This window comes from Mustela putorius, unplaced genomic scaffold (genome assembly GCF_011764305.1).
Source record: "Mustela putorius furo isolate JIRA1106 unplaced genomic scaffold, ASM1176430v1.1 tig00000580_pilon_pilon_pilon, whole genome shotgun sequence".
NCBI classification, from domain to species: domain Eukaryota; kingdom Metazoa; phylum Chordata; class Mammalia; order Carnivora; family Mustelidae; genus Mustela; species Mustela putorius.
The window spans coordinates 13,035,145-13,055,601 of record NW_025421423.1 but is presented as its reverse complement, the minus strand read 5'-3'; the positions used below and the strand labels follow the sequence as shown (position 1 = coordinate 13,055,601).

The 20,457-nt window shown below is 50.4% G+C and overlaps 1 protein-coding gene across 5 annotated transcripts in view; it reads left to right on the top strand.

Annotated features, from left to right (window-relative positions):
- PTPN3 (protein tyrosine phosphatase non-receptor type 3) overlaps positions 1-20,457 on the top strand; it is a 119,259-nt gene that overhangs the window by 68,840 nt on the left and 29,962 nt on the right. For all 5 annotated transcript variants that reach the window (XM_045081679.1, XM_045081680.1, XM_045081678.1 and 2 more), the window contains 5 exons: positions 9,037-9,223; positions 9,399-9,476; positions 10,565-10,621; positions 11,620-11,776; positions 14,990-15,150. In XM_045081679.1, the coding sequence (XP_044937614.1) occupies positions 9,037-9,223; positions 9,399-9,476; positions 10,565-10,621; positions 11,620-11,776; positions 14,990-15,150 (640 nt within the window). The remainder of the gene's footprint in view (positions 1-9,036; positions 9,224-9,398; positions 9,477-10,564; positions 10,622-11,619; positions 11,777-14,989; positions 15,151-20,457) is intronic.

The window sequence follows — 20,457 nt, the reverse complement described above, 5'->3', positions numbered from 1 at the left end:
ACATGCGAAGACCATCGCCTGCATTTTTGTTAACTTTTTGTCGACAGTTGGGGTTAAATTCTTTTATGTCCCCACTTTCCCTTTGTTAAATGTGACAGACTCCCTTCACATCTCAAGGCCAGGGGAAAAAAGGTCTTTCCAAAAGTTCTGGGTTGAGTGCTTTTATGATTCAGTTAGCTGTATTGAATTCACTCGTTCCTTCTGTCTTGATGAGCAGGGAATCCAGCGCTCCCCAGTTGTCCCAGTTGCTTGGGCTTCCCTCCCTCCAGCTTCTGACAGAGCCCCTGCTCTTCTTCTTTTTTCATGGGTCTTACTTTTTTCTCTTAATGAATTCACAGTCCTACCCGATCTATACGTTGTAGAGTAAGCGATCTCAAAATCAAGTTTTTGCAGTGGACAAGACCTAATCATAGATAAAATGACAAGTATGAGACGACCGGGTCAACCATTAGGAAGTCAACCGTAGGCATGGAGTATTGATGCTGTTTAAGTGCCATACTCTACCGGAAATCTGGAACATAATGCCTCCCCTAATGGCACAGGATTAGCGAGAAGGCACTTTAGTTAATCTGTAAATTTTTACCACTCTAGCTGGTAGGCTTAACGCACTCAGCACACCCTGACTGTGTTCTGGACTTCACAGGTGAATTGCAAATCTGGCTTCCCACTTACATGGGAGGTTGTTACCTCTCTATTGTCCCTGACCGCAGCAAATGTGGTTTCTAGCTTATCTGTGTTCTTAACACCTCTGGTTAAATAATTCTCTCATCACTGTTTCCTTGTGACCTGAGCTCGGGTGATGCTTTTGTTGAAATGATCCCTATCTCTTGCTCCAACTTGCAGGCCTGTTGAAGTGACAATGTGGAAGGGTGTGCGTTCCTTCGTGTGACACCATGGCTTTGCCAACCTAGATAGACAAGGCAAGAATGCAGGCCTGCATGGTTTGAGCCAGTTTGAGTCGGCCACGGGGTTGTGTAGCTTTCGGGAAAGGAGAAAGAGGGTTTGGGAAATGGATCGAGGGCTCTGGGAAGCTCAGTGTCACACCCTCCCTGGGACCCCTTCCTCTTGTGGTTTGCAGCCCCGTCATGGAATTGGGGACTGTCCAGACTCCCGTGGTCCAGGGTAGCAGATTCAAGTTTCTTAACATTGAAATCCCATTCCTCAGTCATCCGAGCCTCATTTCAAGTGCTCAGGAGCCACATGTAGGTAACGACTACCATACTGGATGGAGCAGACAGAGAACCTTCCCATCATCACAGAAAGTGCTGTTGGCGGTACTGATCAGTGCCACATAGAGAGAGAGGGATGCTGTCCGGTGGGGTATGGGTGTTTTTCAAGGCTGCGTGTGGTGCGGACCACGGCGGAATGCCGTACTTACCCTTTGCTGCTCACGGAGGGAACATCAAGGCGAATTAGACAAGTCTTTGCCTTAAGGGGCCTCCAGTCCAGCTGGACAAACAGCATATTGTCAGCCTTCGTCACTGCGTCTTCTACCACTTTGGGAAAAGGAAAGGGTTTGGGGAACAGTCTGAGGGTCCGAGAAACCCAATTACGTGTCCCACGTCAGATTTTCCTGCCGTGGCCTGCTACCCACATCATGGCATCACGTGGCAGCGAGACCGTCACAGCCCAACACAGAAGCCACTAGCCACGTAGGGCTATTGGACTTGACATTCAGGGGCACCTGGGTGGCTCAGTCAGTTAAGCAGCTGGCTCTTGCTCTCCGCTCAGGTCTTGATCTCAGGGTCTTGAGTTCAAGTGCTACGTTGGGCTCCACACAAGGGGGGGAGCCTACTTTAAAAAAAAAAATACATTCATTAAAATTAGATTCAAAACTCACTTCCTTAAGTCCTGTCTAATTCAAGTAACTTCAGGCCGTGCACACCCTGACGCGTGGCCCATCAATTCTGTCTGAAACTCCCCCATGAGATCTTATAAGATGTGCATTCCCCGGGGCACTTTCTGTCTTGCAGCCTAATGTTCAAAGTAGCAAATAATGGTGATTCCACCGCAGCCTTCCTCGTCACAGCTCTGCGAGGTGTGACAGGAGACATCTCACGGAGTCCCCTCGGTGGCCGTACGTGGCATGTGGGGCGAGCAGGTGAAACATGGCAGGCCCTGCCGCCTCAGGTGGGGACCCCTCCCTGCTGGCGGGAAGCTGCCGCCCGCTGGGTCTTCAGAGGAAGCTGCCCCCCCTGCCCCCAGAGTCCGGGGGTCGGGGGTCCCTCTACTGCCCAAGGCAAGCAGGCAGGGTTGTTCTGTGCTTAATGAAAAAAACTGGGAGTGGTTACTGGAGGGAGTATTTATTTGCAAGGCCTTTAAGAAACGTCTGGCATGTTTTCGACGGCCTGTTTGTGCTAAGAGGCAAAAAGAACTATTCTGTCAGAGAATAATATCGCAGTCTGGAGGGTTCCCTGTAGAAAGGAGAATGAAGTGTACCGTTCTGTACCCATGTAAACAAGCGGAAGAAAGAGGCAGGAGGGAAAAGAGCAGAGCGATGGGGGCTCTCGACCCGGAGTGGCGTGGCTCAGGCTCTCTGAACGTTATCTTGGCGGGTGAGTCACCGTCCGGGCTGTTCCGTATTTATAGCAGCGCCGCCAAGTTTATGATTATCGTTCTGAATCCTTGGCAGTTCGCTTTGTGCCCGAGTCAGCTGTGCTCTTTTGTTACTCCCAAGGTTCTCAGCCCTTCCATGTTCCTTCGCTGGCTTCAGAGCAAAGTCCGGACCCTGCAGGGAAAGGCAGTTTCCTTCATGGGGGGGAAAAAGTTTTTTTTTTAAACCGACCACTCCCCACGACCCAGAAAACGGGAGAGGGGAGGTTCCCTGAAGGAACAGTGACTTTTCAGAGCAGAGCCTGGCAGAAAACCCACTGGGGCACGGGGCAGGGTCGTATCGGAAGGGCTTTTTCGTCGTTGGTTTTTCCCAGTTGCCCTGACGGGTCCTCAGAGGGAGCGCGGCTCTGTGGGGTGATGCCTCGGGATTTGCTGGCCTCTCTCTTCAGAGCCTGCCTTGTTCCAGGGGACATGGGGCGGCTGTCACTTTTTATCTCAAAACTCTATGCAGACAACACGTGAGTGCACCTAACGCTACTGAACGGTACACTCGAGAAAGGCTAGAATGGTCAGTTTTGTAGTGTGTGTGTTTCCCCTCTGCTGTTAAACACTTCTAAAAAGAACTTCTGGGGGCGCCTGGGTGGCTCAGTGGGTTAAGCCGCTGCCTTCGGCTCAGGTCATGATCCCAGGGTCCTGGGATCGAGTCCCGCATCGGGCTCTCTGCTCAGCGGGGAGCCTGCTTCCTCCTCTCTCTCTGCCTGCCTCTCTGCCTGCTTGTAATCTGTCTGTCAAATAAATAAAATCTTTAAAAAAAAAAAAAAAAAAGAACTTCTGCTCCTCGAGAGGGACTCTGGGGACCCCCTCTGGAGCCACATCGGCCGTGCGGGAGCACACCCGGCCCAGCCACCTGGGTCTCCCCGCCGGCCGTGGGGCAGCCTGTCCTGGTGGTGGGCAGCCCCATCGTCCAGCCTGTGCAGGGAGCCTTGTCCTAGACGCTCGCTGGGCCAGCACGAGCCCTGCCTTTTGCAGATCCCGGCCTCGAGCTCCTGGAACAACACGGGTGGCGTCCCTTTCTCATTCTCCCTCACAGCCCCATCTCCCCTCCTTGACATCACTTCCCATTCCCTCGGCCACTGTCCACCCTTCAGCCTGATGGTCACCGATCTCTGCACGTCGGTCCTGGACTAGAGGGTGACCCCCGGATTGGGACGGGGTGACGGGATCCGTGTACATCTGAGGGTTTCTGTCGGAGGAGGCCAGCCCGCCGCGGGGCTGCCTTAGCAGTTCTGTGTTTGTTTTCTTGGCATCTCGCCTGTCCTCCACCAGGACATCTGACCACTTGCATGTGGACGCATGACCGATGCCCTAAACCTCAGGGACCCCAGTCTCCACTCACCGTCTCCCTGTCCCACCTGTGGCTCCTCCTGGGTCTTGGCGAGTAAGGACTGCATTTCCCTACCACCTTGTTTGCAGCCATTGGGAACCTCCGTCATCCTAGACTCCTTTCCTTCTGCCTTCGTCTGCGAGGCCCTCACCTCAGTAATCTTCCTTCCAGGCTGTTCTTGAATCGGAACACCGTGCCACTGCGCATCCCGTGGTCACCCACCGTCATTGTTCATGGGGACGGTCATGATCATGTCCTTAATCTTGGGTCTGCCGTCCCAAGCCATCCCTCACACGTCAACAGGCTTCTCTTTGGGAAATCTGTGTCCCAGCATGTCACTTTTTCAGAGTTTCATGCCTCTGCATATGCTGCTATTTTGTCCTTTTTGTTAATAGTATTTTTCCTAGTCCATCTTCTTCCCTCTCAGCTACCTGTTCAGACTCCTGCTAATTCATCTCTCAAACTCCAGGTCCAGTGCTCCCTGCTCTGTGAAGGCTCTCCTGGCTTCCTGCTGTACACTCAGACAACTGAGCATCTCCATTGCAACAAGATATTATTTGATTATTTTTATACTTTAAATTCTTCTCTTTTTTTTTTCTTAATTCTTCTCTGAAACTAGACTGTGAGTTCTCTGAGAGCAGGGATAGTGCCCTGTGAACCTCTCCTTCCCCCAGACCTGGCATGGTGCCCGGCACTTAGTACATATTCAGTGAGTACTTGCATGGTTGGACAGACAGATGGACAGATAGATGGTTACAGGAAGCAGTGGGATGCCCCCTCTGCCACCTTCATGTTAGGTACCCATATCCTGCGAACAGCATTGCACGATTTGATTTATATGCACACGAAGAAATCAAACAGACCTCCTTTGGCGAGTTGAGGTTAACCATCATTTGTGAGCAGAGCCGTGTGGTAGGTCTGCGGCCGGTCATATGGCAGGAAACTCTCCTCAGAGAGCTAAAGCATGAAGTGACTGAAATGGAATGGCTTTCTTGCTGTTGCAATATCTTCATGTCTGAGGGAGAAGCTGGGGGTGTGGGACGGATGCATGACCCATGATTCCATTAGCGCAGAAATAATAGAGCCCAGAAAGCAACCCATCTGTACCGTACTCCCTGAGCCACTTCTGCCACTTCTGAAGCTTTGATCTTGGGCCGTTGGCATTTACAACAGATTTCAGAGTATCTTCAGAGTATCGTGTGCAGTACTGTCCTAAAAACCCACACTTGAAAAGAGTATTCTGTTTGTCATTCAGCGACCCCAATGTGAAGATAAGATCCGTATGAAAAATTTCTCCACGAATCTCATGCACAAGAAACATGGCACTAGGGGGGAGCTGGTACCCTTTCTTGTAGCCCTCACACTCCTGCTTTAGCGCAGCTCAGGGACATCAGCAGCATCTCCTGAGAGCTTGCTGAAAATGTGAGCCCAGGCCTGCTGAATCAGAGTCTGCATTTTAACAAGATCCTCGGGGGACCCGTATGAACGTGACCCCCTCAGAAGCTCTGAGCTCGCAGAAGCTGGGAGCTACATAGCCCACTTTTCCCCCTCCGCCTCCAGGTGACCGAGTGAATTCTGTGCTCTTCTAACGTAACTCAGCCAAGCCCAGGTCCTTCAGGAAGGTGGTTTTCTTCTTCATTCACTCAGCACCATGCTTGAGCTCTCGCTGTGTGCCTGGCTGGGTGTCTTGTGTGCTAGGATAGGAGAGGAAGAGGAAGAGGACGAAAGTCTCTGCCAACATGGAGAAGCTCACAGACTCGAGAGAGAAATGACAGCAAATGGCCCCTGTTCTGTCACACTACACAGCAAACGCCTCCTCACCAGGCACCCAGTTAGAGCCGGGATGCCCTCCGTAGGGCACGGCTTTGCTCCCTCCAACAGGCTTGAGGGTGCAGGTCATTGTCCTTTCGTAGGGTTTCGGGAGCTGTGGCATCAAAGCATCCCGATGCAGGAGTTTTCTTTCCTGGGCAGTCCTACCATTTTCAATTTCCTTAGCTTTGCTTCTCTTCTGAGGGGTGAATTCTGGCGTGACTTTGGCTTCTCATACCTGTAGTCGGTGGCACCGAGAGTTCTGAAACATGTTTTCCTGCAGGTGAAGGCGCTTTGGTCGGCCGGTCCGTCTGTCCTTGCCCCTGTCTTCCCGGCGAGCTGGAGGTGGGCAGCCCCTCCCTGGCTGCTCTGGCTCCCAGACAGCAGTGACAGTCCCTCCCCACCCACTGCGTCCCCCCTCCTCTGACAGGTGCCCCTTTCCTGCCTCAGGCACAGACCCTCTTCCCAGTTACTGGCTTTCTCAGCCCACACTGACTTCTTGCCTCAGCTCATCCTACCCCCTTTCTTCACTCCTTTCCTTAGAACCCAAGTACCCCTGGCGGCTCCCCTCATCCCTCCTCGCCCACCAGACTCCCCCTCAGTAGCATGAAGCGTCCTGCTTGGTTTGGCATCTTGGCTCCTGGCATCCGTGTGCTGCATCCAGCTGCCACGTTCTTGTTGCTTCTCATTTGATGTCCTCCTCACCATCTGTCTGTCCATCCTGCACGCTGAGCAGAACGCTACTGCAGCCTACAGGGAACGTCTGTACATAGTTGATCAGCCAAAAAAAAATCGTCATATGTTTAATAAATTGCTCTCTAAAAGTAACCTCTCCATCCCTACTTAGAAAATAGGATTGGGCACATAATGACTTGGAATATATTATTTTTAGCACTGTGGGCTGTGTTAGATCGACCGTTACATTTTATACTGAAAAAGAAAAATACTTTAAAACTTTATATGATGTGAGCCACGCATCCAAAATGTAGAAATTAAACACCATGGACATAAAATTAGACTTTTTTCTTGAAATTAGTTCTCTCTTCTGCTTTGTTACTTTGCTCTTCTGCTTTTTTGTTTATATGCCCTTCACCCTTTCTGTCGCTGTCACCCTCCAGAGTCTTCCAAACATTTGAAGCTTGTTTGCTATTTGCAACTTCACATTAAGGGTTCAGCTCCACCTCTAGAACTGTAAATAGTGTTTCCTAAACTGGGTTTGGCTTGATTTTTGTCTGGCAGCTGCCAAGCAGTTGCCCCTCTTGCCACTAGGGGGTGCTCTTATATGCATGAAACAGGCCAAGTTACCCTATTTGGGGGTAATTTTTTTTAAAGCTTTAAGTAAATTAAAGATTCACTCATTTTCACTCTGAAAACTTACCACTGGTATACAGCTTCACTTCCAAAATATCCTGTCTCTGAAACCTTTTCCCATCCATAGCACCCCTTGTCACCCAGCCCCTCGAAGGCCATAAGGCCACACTCTTGTCTTGCGTATCACTGTTATTTCTACACAGGTCTGTCACTGAATTTTTATATTCACATAAATTGAGATAGTGAATTATTGTGTGAACATGATACAGATTTTATGTTTAGAGTAAGATAATGTGAATTTTCTAGGAAACAGAAGCCCCAATTTCATGAAAAATCCACAGATAAGGGTTTGAGATAAAAATTTAATGAGGCAGCAGCACCATCATTTGTCTATTATGTGTCACTGAATGCCCTGTCTACTCTCCTCTGTCATCTTTTAAGTCCATGTGAGGTTAGAATGTGGCCGAGTCTGTAGTAGGTAAAGAAAACCCTATAGTCTGTAGGCATTTTAAGGCATCTTTTGCTAGGCCTGTGGCTCTGGAGGGAGGATAGTGGGGGTGTGTGTGATGCAGAGAAGTCGAGTGTCCTACACAGTGACAGCTGAGATGGTTAATCCCTGTGACCCTCTGTGGTGGGGGGGTTGGAGGGGGGGGGTTGGAGGGGGGTCTTAGGAACAGACTTGGTGTGGCCTGGAGAAGAAAGAGATGCCTGGGGACCCAAGTCCATCAGATTCTGTATGTTAAGGGAGCGGAAAGCTGAGTGCCTTTGGGCAAGTCACTCAGCCTCTCTAGACCATAGTTTCTTCATCTGTGAAATGGGAGTTAGACCAAAGGATTTCAGAGGGACTGTTCTCATAGTCTGTAATTCTCCAAGACAGAATTTCCTGTGCTGATGGGAATGTTCTGTTGGCTCAGGCTGTTAAGCATCGGCCTTAAACTTAGGTCATGATCCCAGGGTCCTGGGATAGAGCCCTGTGACAGGCTCCCTGCTCAGCCGGGAGTCTGCTTCTCCCTCTGCCCCTCCCGCCCTGCTCATGCTCTCTCATTCTCTTGCTCTCTCTCCCTCAAATAAATAAAATCTTGGGGCACCTCGGTGGCTCAGTCAGTTAAGCATCTGCCTTCAGTTCAGGTGATCATCTCAGGGTCCTGAGATAGAGCCCTGCATCGGCTTTCTGCCCAGCAGGGAGTCTGCTTCTCCCTCTCACTGTCCCTTTGTGTTCTCTCTCTCTCAAATAAATAAATAAAATCTTACAACAATAATAATTAACAAACAGGTTAAAAAAAATTAAAACATCCTTTAAAAAGAAAATTCTGTAACCGTGCCGTCCAAAACTTGTGTGGCTCCTGAGCATTATTCAGATGTGACCAGTAAAACCAAGGAACTTCTGATCTTCATTAAATGTAAAATGGGCACAGGAGGACATATATTAGAGGGGGGAAATGTATAATCTCATTGTACGCAATTAATGGCGATCACAGGCAAATACTGCAAACTAGGATTAATGTAAATGTCTTAGAAATGGAACTTCAGTCCCATTTGGGGGAGGCTGGGTAGCCAAGAGTCCTACTGACACAGAGCTAACAGCAGGAATGAGATGAAAGGAAAAAGCTTTCAGAAGGGATGGAGGCGTACATCTGAGTGAGCTTTGGTAATTAAGCCACCAGAGTAGCTGGGCACATTTCCCTGTCACCTTCAGAGGACCTGGGAAGGGAGCTGAGTTTTCAGCAGCTCCTGGATTCTCCCTGCCCTCCTGCACCTTTTCCCCAAAACTAAAGGTGGTGATATTCGGGCCGGACAAGAGCAAGGGCAGCCCGTGGACCCCGGGTGTGCCAGAGCCCCGGCACTGACCTTTGGAGCTCTCCTAAGGTTGCAGGAATTCATGACAGCCCTGGGATGCCAGGCCCCGACCGTCAATGATGCTTGCTCTGCTAACATGTTAATCCAGTGAGTAAGATGTCTCCTCCTTCCCCATAATGAAGGAGTATATCCGAGAACAATCCAGCACAAAGCTGCCTGACCCAGAAGTCATCCAGTTCTGTGTCTTCATCTTCAAATGCTCCAGGCTCCTGCTCACCAGATGGCGTTGATCAGCAGTTCTTAGAGGATTTCCACAGGGTGACCAAAGGGGGCTCCGCCGAGGACTGCAGCCAGTACTACTGTGACAAGGTGGGTGAGCTCGGGTCCCGGGGCTGCCAAGCAGCCCAGCCGGTGACCACCCAGGCTTCCCTGGGCCGAGGTGCCCTGGGGGCAATTCAAGTAAGGTGGACCAAGGGGAAACACCTCCTCACCGCCCCTGAGAGCGAGAAGTAACATAATTAATCATGTCTGCCACATTTTCCAGAATGATCATGGCGATGGCTACTTAGTTTTGATCCGCATCACGCCAGATGAAGATGGAAAATTTGGATTTAATCTGAAGGTATGTCGTGTGTCTTCATAGGGATGCCGTCTTTAGATGGCTTTTCAGTTCCCATTAGGAGAGTGCTGCTTGCTGAAGTACAGGACACTGAGGACACTGGCTCAGGCCTCAGAACTGGGGAGTTTCTGGCGTGGCCATAGCGCTGCCTCAGCCCAGCGGCCTACACTGTGCTCAGTGCTGTCCGTGCACTTCTTTATGTCACCCCACTGAGGGCTTATAATCGGTGAAGTGGGTATTTTAAAACCCGATTTATAAACGTGTATTGAGGCTCAGAGCAATGACGCACCGTTGGCCAAGTCGATCTATCTCCAGAAGAGGGGGTTTCAAGGGAACCCTGAGCATCACTAAAGCCGATGAGAGAGAAGAGCCGCGCAACTTACAAGGCCATGTACAGGGTCGTCCCCCACCTCTGCCTGCTTTGGCCCACAAGTCACACCCCATCTTTTTCTGCAAATAAAGTTTTATTCGCACATGGCCACACCCATTCATTTACAAATGGTTTGCGGCTACTTTGACACTGGTGGCAGAGTTGAGCAGTTAGAACAGAGCCCTCTCTCCCATACCTCCTTACCCTCGGGCCCTTTACAGAGTGGACAAAGCCCTGCTTTAGAGCAGAGCGAGGGCGGGTGGTCTCCACTGCCCACCCCCACGGCTGCCACGGCAGACTCCCCTTCCGGTACCCCAGCGCCCCACTGAGGACCTGCCCTCACAACATGTGACTTTTTCTACAGCTTCTGTCTCCAGCTTCTGTCTCCGATGCTGGAAACTCCCCTTGCCAGCAGCACTTCTAGGCTGTGCTTTTGGAGTCCTCGGGGGGATGTTGCATTTTTAAAAAGGAGCGCGACCCTCTGAGCACATCTTTAGTTCGTGCAATATGGGAATGGCAGTGAGAGACATCTGAGCAGTCCTCTGGTGACCCCACTAGACCCCACGGGGTCGCAAAGCTTGTAATCCTGAAAGGATGCCAACCCCTGGGATGAGAATAGGTTCAAGTGAGGTCTGAGCCCTCCCCGGGTCAGCAGTATCTGCGTGTCTTTGTTGCTATGAGCTATTCAAGTGTTTTGTTTTTTGATTTATCGTGTTTATAGGGAGGCGTGGACCAAAAGATGCCTCTCGTCGTATCAAGGATAAACCCAGAGTCACCTGTAAGTGAACACATTTCGTTCTTTCCTACGTTTCTTTTCTGCTAAATCCAACATTTCTCTTTCCGTGTGCCGTTCCTTTCCCAGCCACAAAGAGTGTGTGTCAGTGCATGCATGGAGACGGAAAGAAAGAATGGAATCCATGTTTTTTTCCAGAAGTTTGCCCGTCAACGAAGCACCAGCCTCCCCTGAGAACTCATTAGAAATACAGAATCTCGGGCCCCACCCCAGACCTCCTAAACCAGAATTTGCATTTTTCACGGGGCCCATTAAAATTTAGAAGTCCTCTCAAGGAAGGGAAACGGAGGCACAGGGTTTGTTGCTCTGCTCACTCTGCACAGGGACCTGCCATCCCACACCAGCACCCTGCCCCCCCGCCCTCCGTCTTGGCCTCCTCAGGAGAGGGTTTGCTTTTCTAGAACAGTGAGCAGCCACACTGCATCTCCTTAGAAGGAACCGGGTTGGGGCTTTTACTCCTACGTAGTCCTTAAGCCCGTAGTTTCCTTTTTCTTAGTGCCTGTGGTCTGTTCAAATTACAAGGCTTCTGTTCTACACTGTTCGGTGCTTTGCTTCTCTCCGTACTGGTTTCTGTCTTTGGTGTTATGCTGACAAAGGCTTTCTCCATTGCAAGAGAGACAAACCCTCACATTTGGCTGACGAATTATTTTCTACCAGCACATCGAGAAAACAGCAGCTCCGAAGCCTCATAGTTACTACGTTACAGTAATAAGTGGAGGTTGGCCATCGTAGAGAAAAGGCTGCAGGAAGTCTCGTAGCTTTTTTCTGAAACGCTGTATGACTCACATCGGGACCATTGACAGTCCCACAACCCGCGACCGTGTCCGCACAGCAGCGGATAGAAAAATAACGGCGCGGTCGTGCCCGAGGGAGAAGAGAACACAAACATGGTCTCAAGTGTCTGGGCTCCGAGGGTGTCCGCGTCCTGCCCTTGAGTATTGTGTTATGGTAACCGAAGAAACTCGCTTTTCCTCTCCACCCAGGCGGACACCTGCATTCCGAAGCTGAACGAAGGGGATCAAATCGTGTTAATCAATGGCCGGGACATCTCGGAACACACCCATGACCAAGTGGTGATGTTCATCAAAGCCAGCCGGGAGTCCCACACGCGGGAGCTGGCCCTGGTGATCAGGAGGAAAGGTAAGGGCGGCTACGGGGAGGAGCCACGGGGCCTTAGAGAGGTGGGGCCCTATGTGGCCCGTTCTGTGGTTTTGAAAATGTTGAGCTCGTAGCCAGCATTGGAAAATCCAGGAACTTTCGCCTCCCAACCAGGATGTGCGACTTCTCACTTGAGAAACGTGAAGATCTGCCCACGCAGGGCCCAGCCCCTCGTGGCCAGCCCTCTGGAGGTAGGCAGCACCCACCCAGCCCCTTGATACGGAGCATGAGCTCTGGTCCCTCCCCGGCCGGCTCCCCTGCACCGCGCTCCTTTCTCAGCTGCCTGGCCCCACAGATGTTTGCATTTTCGGCCCCTTCACGAAGGGTCGGGTTCTGTCGAAGCCGGTAGAGCGGAGGGTCCCAGGGTGATCCTCCCTCCTTCGCTACTGGGTGGAGGGGCCTCGAGCAAGTGTCGTGCCCAGTTCGTGCTCCTGTTCACTCTGATGGAGAGTAAGGGTACGCTAACCACCCCGTCACGGGGTTCTTGTGAAGACAGACTGATGCTTAGACTTGGAAAGCACCTAGAATGTTTCCTGATACCTGGCAGGCATTTGAAGGACGGCTTCCTTTAAATACCGTGACTGGTGTTGCTGCTGCTGTTGTAAAATAAGCCAAGCCCTTGAATCGTTCTGCCCAGATTTAAAATAAGGGCGATGAAGTGCGTGACTTGAGGCCCGGCCGCACACCTCTGTTCTGGCCTCACAGTGTCTATACACCCAGCCCCCAGGCCCCCACACGCCTGCTTTCCCTCTGTCCCCATACATCTCTAGGCCCAAAGCTGGCCTGCATCCCTGAGGCCTCGCTGGATCTCTCCAGATCCCTCCAGATCCCCAGTGCCCCACCCCCACCTACCGTCAATGCCACGCCCAGCAGGGCGGGTATTCTGTGGCTGTAGTTGCTGATGTCAGCGCAGCCCTCGGTAACTGGCCTTGCGCTGTGCTTATTGCTTTACATAACGCTCTTAGAAGGTCAGCATGGTATCCCTAACCCTGAGGGAGGGGATGAGGAAACCAAGTCACAGGTTGGCTAAGTTGTCCTGCGCCCTGAAGCCGGAAACAGGAATCCCCCCCCGGGAGTAGGCCCCCTCACAGGCTGCGCCCCAGGGCATGTGGGCCATCCTAGGGCCAGGAATAGAGTCCTCAGGCCTCCCTGGGAGGGGAGTCCTCCACCAGCCCATAGCAAGGGGCTGGCGCTGGTTCTAGAGGAAAAAAATGGATGCTTGTAAACTATTAGAGCTAAAGGGCAGTGCCACGGACTGTCCAAAATTAATGATTGTTTCATTTATTTTATTTATTTTATTTTATTTTATTTTTTAAAGGATGGAGGAAGAGGGACTGGTTGAAATTATGGGACCAAAATGGCTAAAGCCTCCAAGTCTGTCCTTGGCTTCTAGTGCGCCCACCCTCACTAGAAGGTGGAAACAGGCTGAAGTTTGAAACAGCCTTTTTTTTTTTTTTTTTAAGATTTTTATTCATTCATTTCACAGACAGAGATCACAAGTAGGCAGAGAGGCAGGCTCCCCGCTGAGCAGAGAGCCGGATGCGGGGCTCGATCTCAGGACTCTGGGATCATGATCTGAGCTGAAGGCAGAGGATTTAACCCATTGACCCACCCAGGTGCCCTGATCATTTCATTTTTAAAATAAACATTTAAGTAAAAACGAATTGACTAGAAGAAAAATAAGTCAACAGCATAGGGAGTAGCAGACATAACAGAAATCATATTATCTTCACAAAACAGCAGAAGAAATGTGCTTCCAGGGTCTGTGGAAAGAATGTGGTCTTTTGGATCAGAGACCCATGGACTGACCAGACTCCTGTGTGTCCCCCACCCCCCCGCCCACCAATAGCCCGGGTCACTTCGGAACTTTAGACAGCTTCTTCACCCTGATAGTCCATTTCCCCATCTGTAAAATGGGGACAGTGGTAGCTAGTTCAGGATTCAGTTCAACTATGTGGGGGAAATGCCATGGTGGTGATTCTCCTTCTCCTTTCTGGTTGTCCTGAAGGCAGTGGGGAGCCATTGAAGGCTTTCTTTCTTTTCTTTTTTTTTTTTGGTTAAGATTTATTTATTTATTTGACAGACAGATCACAAGTAAGCAGAGAGGCAGGCAGAGAGAGAGAGAGGAGGAAGCAGCCTTCCTGCTAAACAGAGAGCCCGATGCGGGACTCGATCCCAGGACCCTGGGATTATGACCTGAGTCAAAGGCAGAGGCTTTAACCCACTGAGCCATCCAGGTGCCTCCCCCATTGAAGGCGTTTGAGTAAAAGAGTGACTTCCCTTCCTAGGTAGAAGGGGAAAATTCAGAGATAATCCCAAAGTTTCCAGAAAGAGGCATGTGAGACTGGGGAGGAAGTTAGTGCAGGGCAGGGATGGGGGAGATCCCAGGTTTGTCTTTACCCAAGGAGTCTGACATGAAGGCAGACTCCGAATTGACGAGGTAGGACTGAACCCAGAGGAGGTGTTAGGACTTGATACGTGTACTTGGGAACCTCCCACCTAAAGATGGCCTTAGGGAGAGGCTGACTGGGCTCTGGGGGACAATGCGGTCATAGAGTGCCCATGAAAAATACTTGTTTTAAGGGAGCAAATGAAAGGGACCTGAGAGGGACGCCTGCGTGGCTCAGTTGGTTGGGCAGCTGCCTTTGTCTCAGGTCATGGTCCCAGAGTCCCGGGATCCAGTCCCGCATCGGGCTCCCGGCTCCACGGGGGAGTCTGCTTCTCCTTCTGACCCTCTCCTTGCTCATGCTCTCTCTCACTGTCTCTCAAATAAATAAATAAATCTTTAAAAAAAGGGGGGGGGGCCTGAAAGAGAGGTAGGGGAGGGGAGACAGTTAGGTAGAAGAATAACCAGGTCAGAGAGAACAAAGTTGGAGGAAGTTAGGTTTCCTTAAAAACATTCTTTCACCCTCTCCCACCTTAGTCAAAAGACTCTGAGTACAAAACACCGTCATTTAAAACTAACCAGAAAGATTAGTATGTCATTTTGTATAATTAGCACTTACTGAATCATTCAAGAAGTAGTGTCTTTGGTGAAAGTGATTACCATGAGCTTAATCGTTTAATAAGCTGTTTTAAACCATCTGTGTGCAGGTGCCGTAAGTACCTCTTTTTTTTTTTTTTTTTTTTGAGTAAACAGATCAACCAGAACGTTCCTACCCCTGCCAGACACACTCTTTTTCTTGTTCACTACAGCAGTGCACTCGTTCGCGGACATCAAATCCGAAGATGAACTGAACCAGCTTTTCCCTGAGGCCATTTTCCCCATTTGTCCAGAGGGTGGGGACACCTTGGAGGGATCCATGGAACAGCTAAAGAAGGGCCTTGAAAGCGGGACAGTGTTGATCCAGTTTGAGGTAAGAGACCTCGAGGGCCACGTCCTCGGCCTGCGGGGAAGCCACAGCGGCCTCAGTGGGCTGCTCAGTGGCTGCCGCGTGACCCCAGGCACCAGGGAGCCCGTGCTCATCGTGGGAACACGGTGGGGGTTCGGAGTGTAGGGCAGTGGGCCTGGAGAGCTGGGGATGGGACCACAGTCTGTGCTGAACTCTGCCTCACCCTCTCCCCTAGTTATGCTCGGTCGTCATGGAGAAACATGTCACATCAAGGAGGAGGGACTCTGAGCGTATTTAGCTGCCAACACAAAAGCTCAAATCGCTCAGCAGTAGAAGGTGCTGCTGGAAAGGCAGTGTGGGTGAGCCCAGAGGGTGGCGGAGGAGCCAGTGCCTGACCCCACCAGGCACCGTCTGTAGTTTGGAGCGGGTCACGTCATCCTGTGAGGGCAGAGCGGCTGGCCTGCCCAGGTCCCCTGGAACCGTGTGACCAGGAGTAGAATCCAGAGTCAGACCCTGTCTTCCTTCCCCAGGAGGGGCCTCTGACCACAGGATTGAGACTGTGACAGAGGCACAGGCAGGGCCCTCGCAGAAGGAAGCAGGAACAAAGGAGGCTTGGTTTCTAAGTCCATTGTATTGATCACGAACAGTGAATGGAGTGAGTATTTATCCTCCAAATGTTTTCAAGGTAGAAAAAGTGTAGTTCATACAATAAAAGATAACAGAAGAGCTCAAAGAAGCCTAATGTAAACTAGAATTTTAGAATACGTCGTAATTAACGACAGCGTATGCAGTCCAGATTCCTTAAGTCCGGAAGGAGTCCGGATTCGATTCAGAAGCACAAGTCGGCTATGCCATTTTTCACTGGAAAGCTACGGAAAGAGAAAAGTCATAGAAGCAAAACTAAGAAGTTTGTCAAATACACGTGGTCACATATTGATTCAGAAAAGTATGAATGGTGCGAATATTAAATAGGAAACACTATAAAGCAAAGAATCTTAAGTGAAAGAAAGGTTTATAATGGCATCAGGAATAGAATGGAAATAATAATATTAGAGCATCTGAACAACAGCGTATCTGAACAACAGTAGGAAGTATAAAAACCCACAAGTAAAAGGTGAAGGGAATTAACCCCACCCCCAAAAAACAAAAAATAACCTCATAACTTGCGGAAATGAAATCGGGGTAAGACGGGCGGACTCATATGGTTACTTGGTAGGACTGATAGACGTATACTGGATATCTACGAAGAGAAATAGCCCTTTTTTCCAGTGTCCTGCAGGAGGCTGTGTTGACTTAAGTTTGAAGGAAGAAAACGAAAGGGTTGCGTTCTCTGGCCTTGCAGTGCAAAAAGTTCAGAATTAAAATATACATTTTAAACACTGTAAAGCTCAACACTTTTAAACACTCTGCTGAGCAATTGAAACAAGGAGAGGGTAAGAGCGAGCTCCGTAATACGACTAAGTGTTTGGCATTGGAGGGGATGGGAAAGGCAGGAAGGCACTATGGAGACACCAGTTCAGTAGTGTGGATTGGGTATTTACTGTGTGCGGAGGTCAGGAACATAAGGAGGGAAAGAGAGGATATCTGGCCCCAACCAGCTAACCATCTAATATTGGTATATTTGGGGGATGTATCATGAGACCCAGAAAGAGCTGAAGACCAAGGTGGGGGGGTGCCTGGGTGGTTCCATCAGTTAAGTGTCTGCCTTCAGCTCAGGTCGTAGTCCCAGGGTCCTGGGATCATGCCAAGCTTTGGGCGCTCTGCTCAGCGGGGAGCCTGCTTCCCCCTCCCCTCTGCCCGCTGCTCTGCCTGCTTGTGTGCTCTCTCTCTCTCTCGCTCTCTCTCTCTCTCTCTGGCTGTGTCAAATAAAGAAATAATCTTTAAAAGAATAAATAAGAAAGACCAAGGTAGGGCAAGACTTCCTTTCCTGGTAGTGGTATGTTCCACAGGAAATGGATGTGGGGGCTTCCAGGAGGTCGTCTGGGGTGAGATGTATTAACAAGATGGATGGGATTAAGTGCAGAGGGAAGGTCGTTCCAGGAAGGTCACAGTCCGAATGCAGACTAAGCCCCTATGGTGTTAGGTAGCACGGAGAAACACGCCTACCTGGGTTGAGCAATGCCCCAAGGAGTCCTGGGAGAGCCTCCAGGTGTTAGGAGTCCTTCCATCGCACACTGCGTGTCCTTGATCACATTGTCCACAAGGAGGCACTGTGGGCTCTCGGAGAGGGAACGAGCTTGGCTGTGGTCTTACACAGTGCTCCCGAAAACCCCCCTCTGCTCAGCGGGCTCCACTTCCATTTCCCATGTGGGAATCCCACATAAGATTTTCCTTGAACACTGTCTACTGAACTTCACCAAGAAACTTAAAAATACTTGAGGGAGGAGCGCCCACTATCCCCTGTGGTTCTGAGCAGCATCTCTCAGAGGGCAGCCACCTGTATATGGGATAGGAGCCTGTGAAACGGGGCGCAGCCCACAGCTGCTGGGTCAGCCACCCTGGGCCAACCTCACAGGATGGGCAGGAGGTTCTGATCCAGGGGAACGGAGAACACAGAAACGCTAGCGTTACATTTCAGTATGCGCACGTTTCGTTTAGTCTGTACATTTGCTAGAGATGGAGTAGGAAAACCCTCTTCTTAACTATGATCGTTTGCAGAAGAGACAACAGCGGAGCCGCTCTGTGCTAGAGCAAGTGGGGCACCTGGAGCCCTGCCTCTCCAGTGTCCCCGCATAGGTCCCAAGGAGCCCAAGAGTGTGGAACGTAATGTAACGACCCCTGCTACAGAATGGGAAGGATGTCCCCGTCACCCCTGCTGCTAGAGGGGACCCGTGCTCAGGGAAGCCGGGTCAGGCAGGAGACTCGCGCAAAGGGAAACCCCGAATTTAGCTCGTAGTCTGAGTCCAGTGCCTCATGGGCACTGCCTCACAGAACTGTTGTCCCCGCTGTATGGAGGACGATCAGAGTCCCAGAGAGCTTGTTGCATCGTAAATGGTTCCGCCCGATTGAAACCAGACAGGCTAACTCGGAAGCTTGCTCTCTTAACAAGTGTACAACTTCTGAAAACAACCAAGTGCTGTTTACATGTGGGAGTTGTTAGAATAGTACAGCATCAGAACTAGAAAAGATCTGAGAAGCAATCTCACCATACAGAGCCAGGCTTTAAGTCCTGACTCTGTCCCTCGCTTCCTGTGCGACCCCAGGCAGCCTGTCCCTTTCACCTCTCTGTACCCTCCACTTCCCCGTCTGTAAATTGGGTATCTCATGGGTCAATTGTAAGGGTTAGATGAGATAAATACTCAGTGTGTTGTTTAGCGTATGAAAAGAATACCATAAAGAGTAACAACTATAATTATTTATTTTTTTAAAAAGCAGGCTGTCTCCATACAAGAAGTGGTCATGTCTGCTGGGTTTGGAACCCTGAGCTGTCCAACTCCAGAATCTTGGCTATTCTGGTTTTCCACCTGCCCCGTGGTGCCATTGGCAGATGGCAGAGTGTCTGATGAGGGCTGTGCTCTGGACAGGAGCAGAAAGAGGGAGCTGGCCCCTCACAGGTACCCATGCCACCCACTCTCCCAACGCCAAGAGGCCCTCCTTGGGGTGGCTGGGCCGTAGATGGAACCCTCCTGTGATGGCTAGCTGGTTTTCAGCAAAGCCTGTTTTGAAGCACTTTTTTCACCAGGGGAATTCCCTGTCCCTCCCGTGGCTTTCGGTAAACAATTACTAATGTGTTCCAGAAAGCGTTTGGTCCCAGCTGTAATAAGATCACGCTTAATAATTATGAGCATTTCAGTAGCACTTTTGGAATCTGCCAAGTATGTTTCACATATGTTGTCTCTGTTGATTCTCGCAACTTGAGGAGGGCGCCTTTTTAGGTGGAGAGAATGAGGCTGGGGGTTGGGGACTTGCCTCGTGTTAAGTTGCTGGTCGGATCGAGGTTGGATCCGAATCTGTGTGGAAGTCTAGTCAGTGTCCGAACTCACCGTTGCCAGGTGCCCCCCAGCTTCTCACCAGCCTCCAGCCTGAGCCCCTCCCTCCCGGAGCTGCCCCGCAGGAGCTACTCCAAGTGAGCGGACGGGCGCCAAACTGCCTGAGTACCCTGCCTGGTTCAGCCGAGGTTGGGCGTCTCTCTGTCTCACGTCAAGGAGAAGATTTGGGGTTTGCATGGCTCCAAGTCTTACCATCTCCAGGATGCTCTTTTGTTAAGGAACTCATTAAGTCTGCCCCAGGTTCATTCCTTCCTAAAGAAAACCCATGGCTCACTTCATGCCTTCCCTGAGTTGACCTTTTCTATTGAAGCAAGGGAGGGGGTGTCCTTTGAGAACCAGCTTTCCCAGTAAAGGACCTTTGTGCCTGTCTCCATCCGTGTGACCCGGTGGCTTGCAACCTGCCTCCTTGTCCAGTGAAGATGTCTGCAGAGACTTTCGGAGCGGGGTGGATAGGAAATGCACTTTCCTCCTCCCTTTCTGCCCGGATATGAGCAGAGGCTATAGGACCCCCCCAGAGACCACGTCCTGCTCAGAAACCCCCGCCCATCCCACTTCAATGTCTTCCTCCTTTACAAAACCAGAAGCCTTCCTTTTTCTCTCTTCTGACCCATTTTCCCTAAAGTCCCTCCTACATCGCCCTTGTAGGAAACATCCATCCGTGTCAAAACAAGTGACTCACTGGCTCCCATGATTACTATGAAGGCTGATCTGGAAGGACTGAGATAGCTGAAGACTTAATGAGAGGCTTAAATTGACACACGTAGAAATTAGTGAAGGCGATTATACCTTCAAGCTTAGAATTCATACTTTAAAAAAAAAAAAAAAGAAAGCATTTAAGAATCTTCCCTGATTTTTTTTTTCTTCAAGGAGAACATTCTGTAATGTGTAGGATTCCAGGAGCAAGTGTGAGGGCTTGACATTTCAAGTTCTGGAAGCCCATTTTAAAGGCGGGGCCACCTCGGCTCACTGTCTTGTATTTACCCGTGAAATGGACTCCTAGCCATGGGATCTGCTTCAAGTAGCACTTTTGAAGGTCCCCAAATTACTAGTAATAGTGTTTATTTCAGCAAACCTTCATGGGAATGTAGGGGGAAACTCCAGAGGGCCTCCAGACAGGATCCCTGGCCCTCTAGTGGGTCAGGTATAAGGGAAAGGGGAGTCCCCAGTGTAGACAAATGGCCCCTGAGGAGTGAATTATGTCCACCAAGTACTACAAGGCAAAATAGCCTCTTAAGGTCTTCCTGAAAAAGGAGTTACCCTCCACTTAGGTATGGGGCTTTGTGACACCTCTTGTTTTGCCTTACTCACTGGTGTCCAAAGCTGAACACCCCACTACACCTTT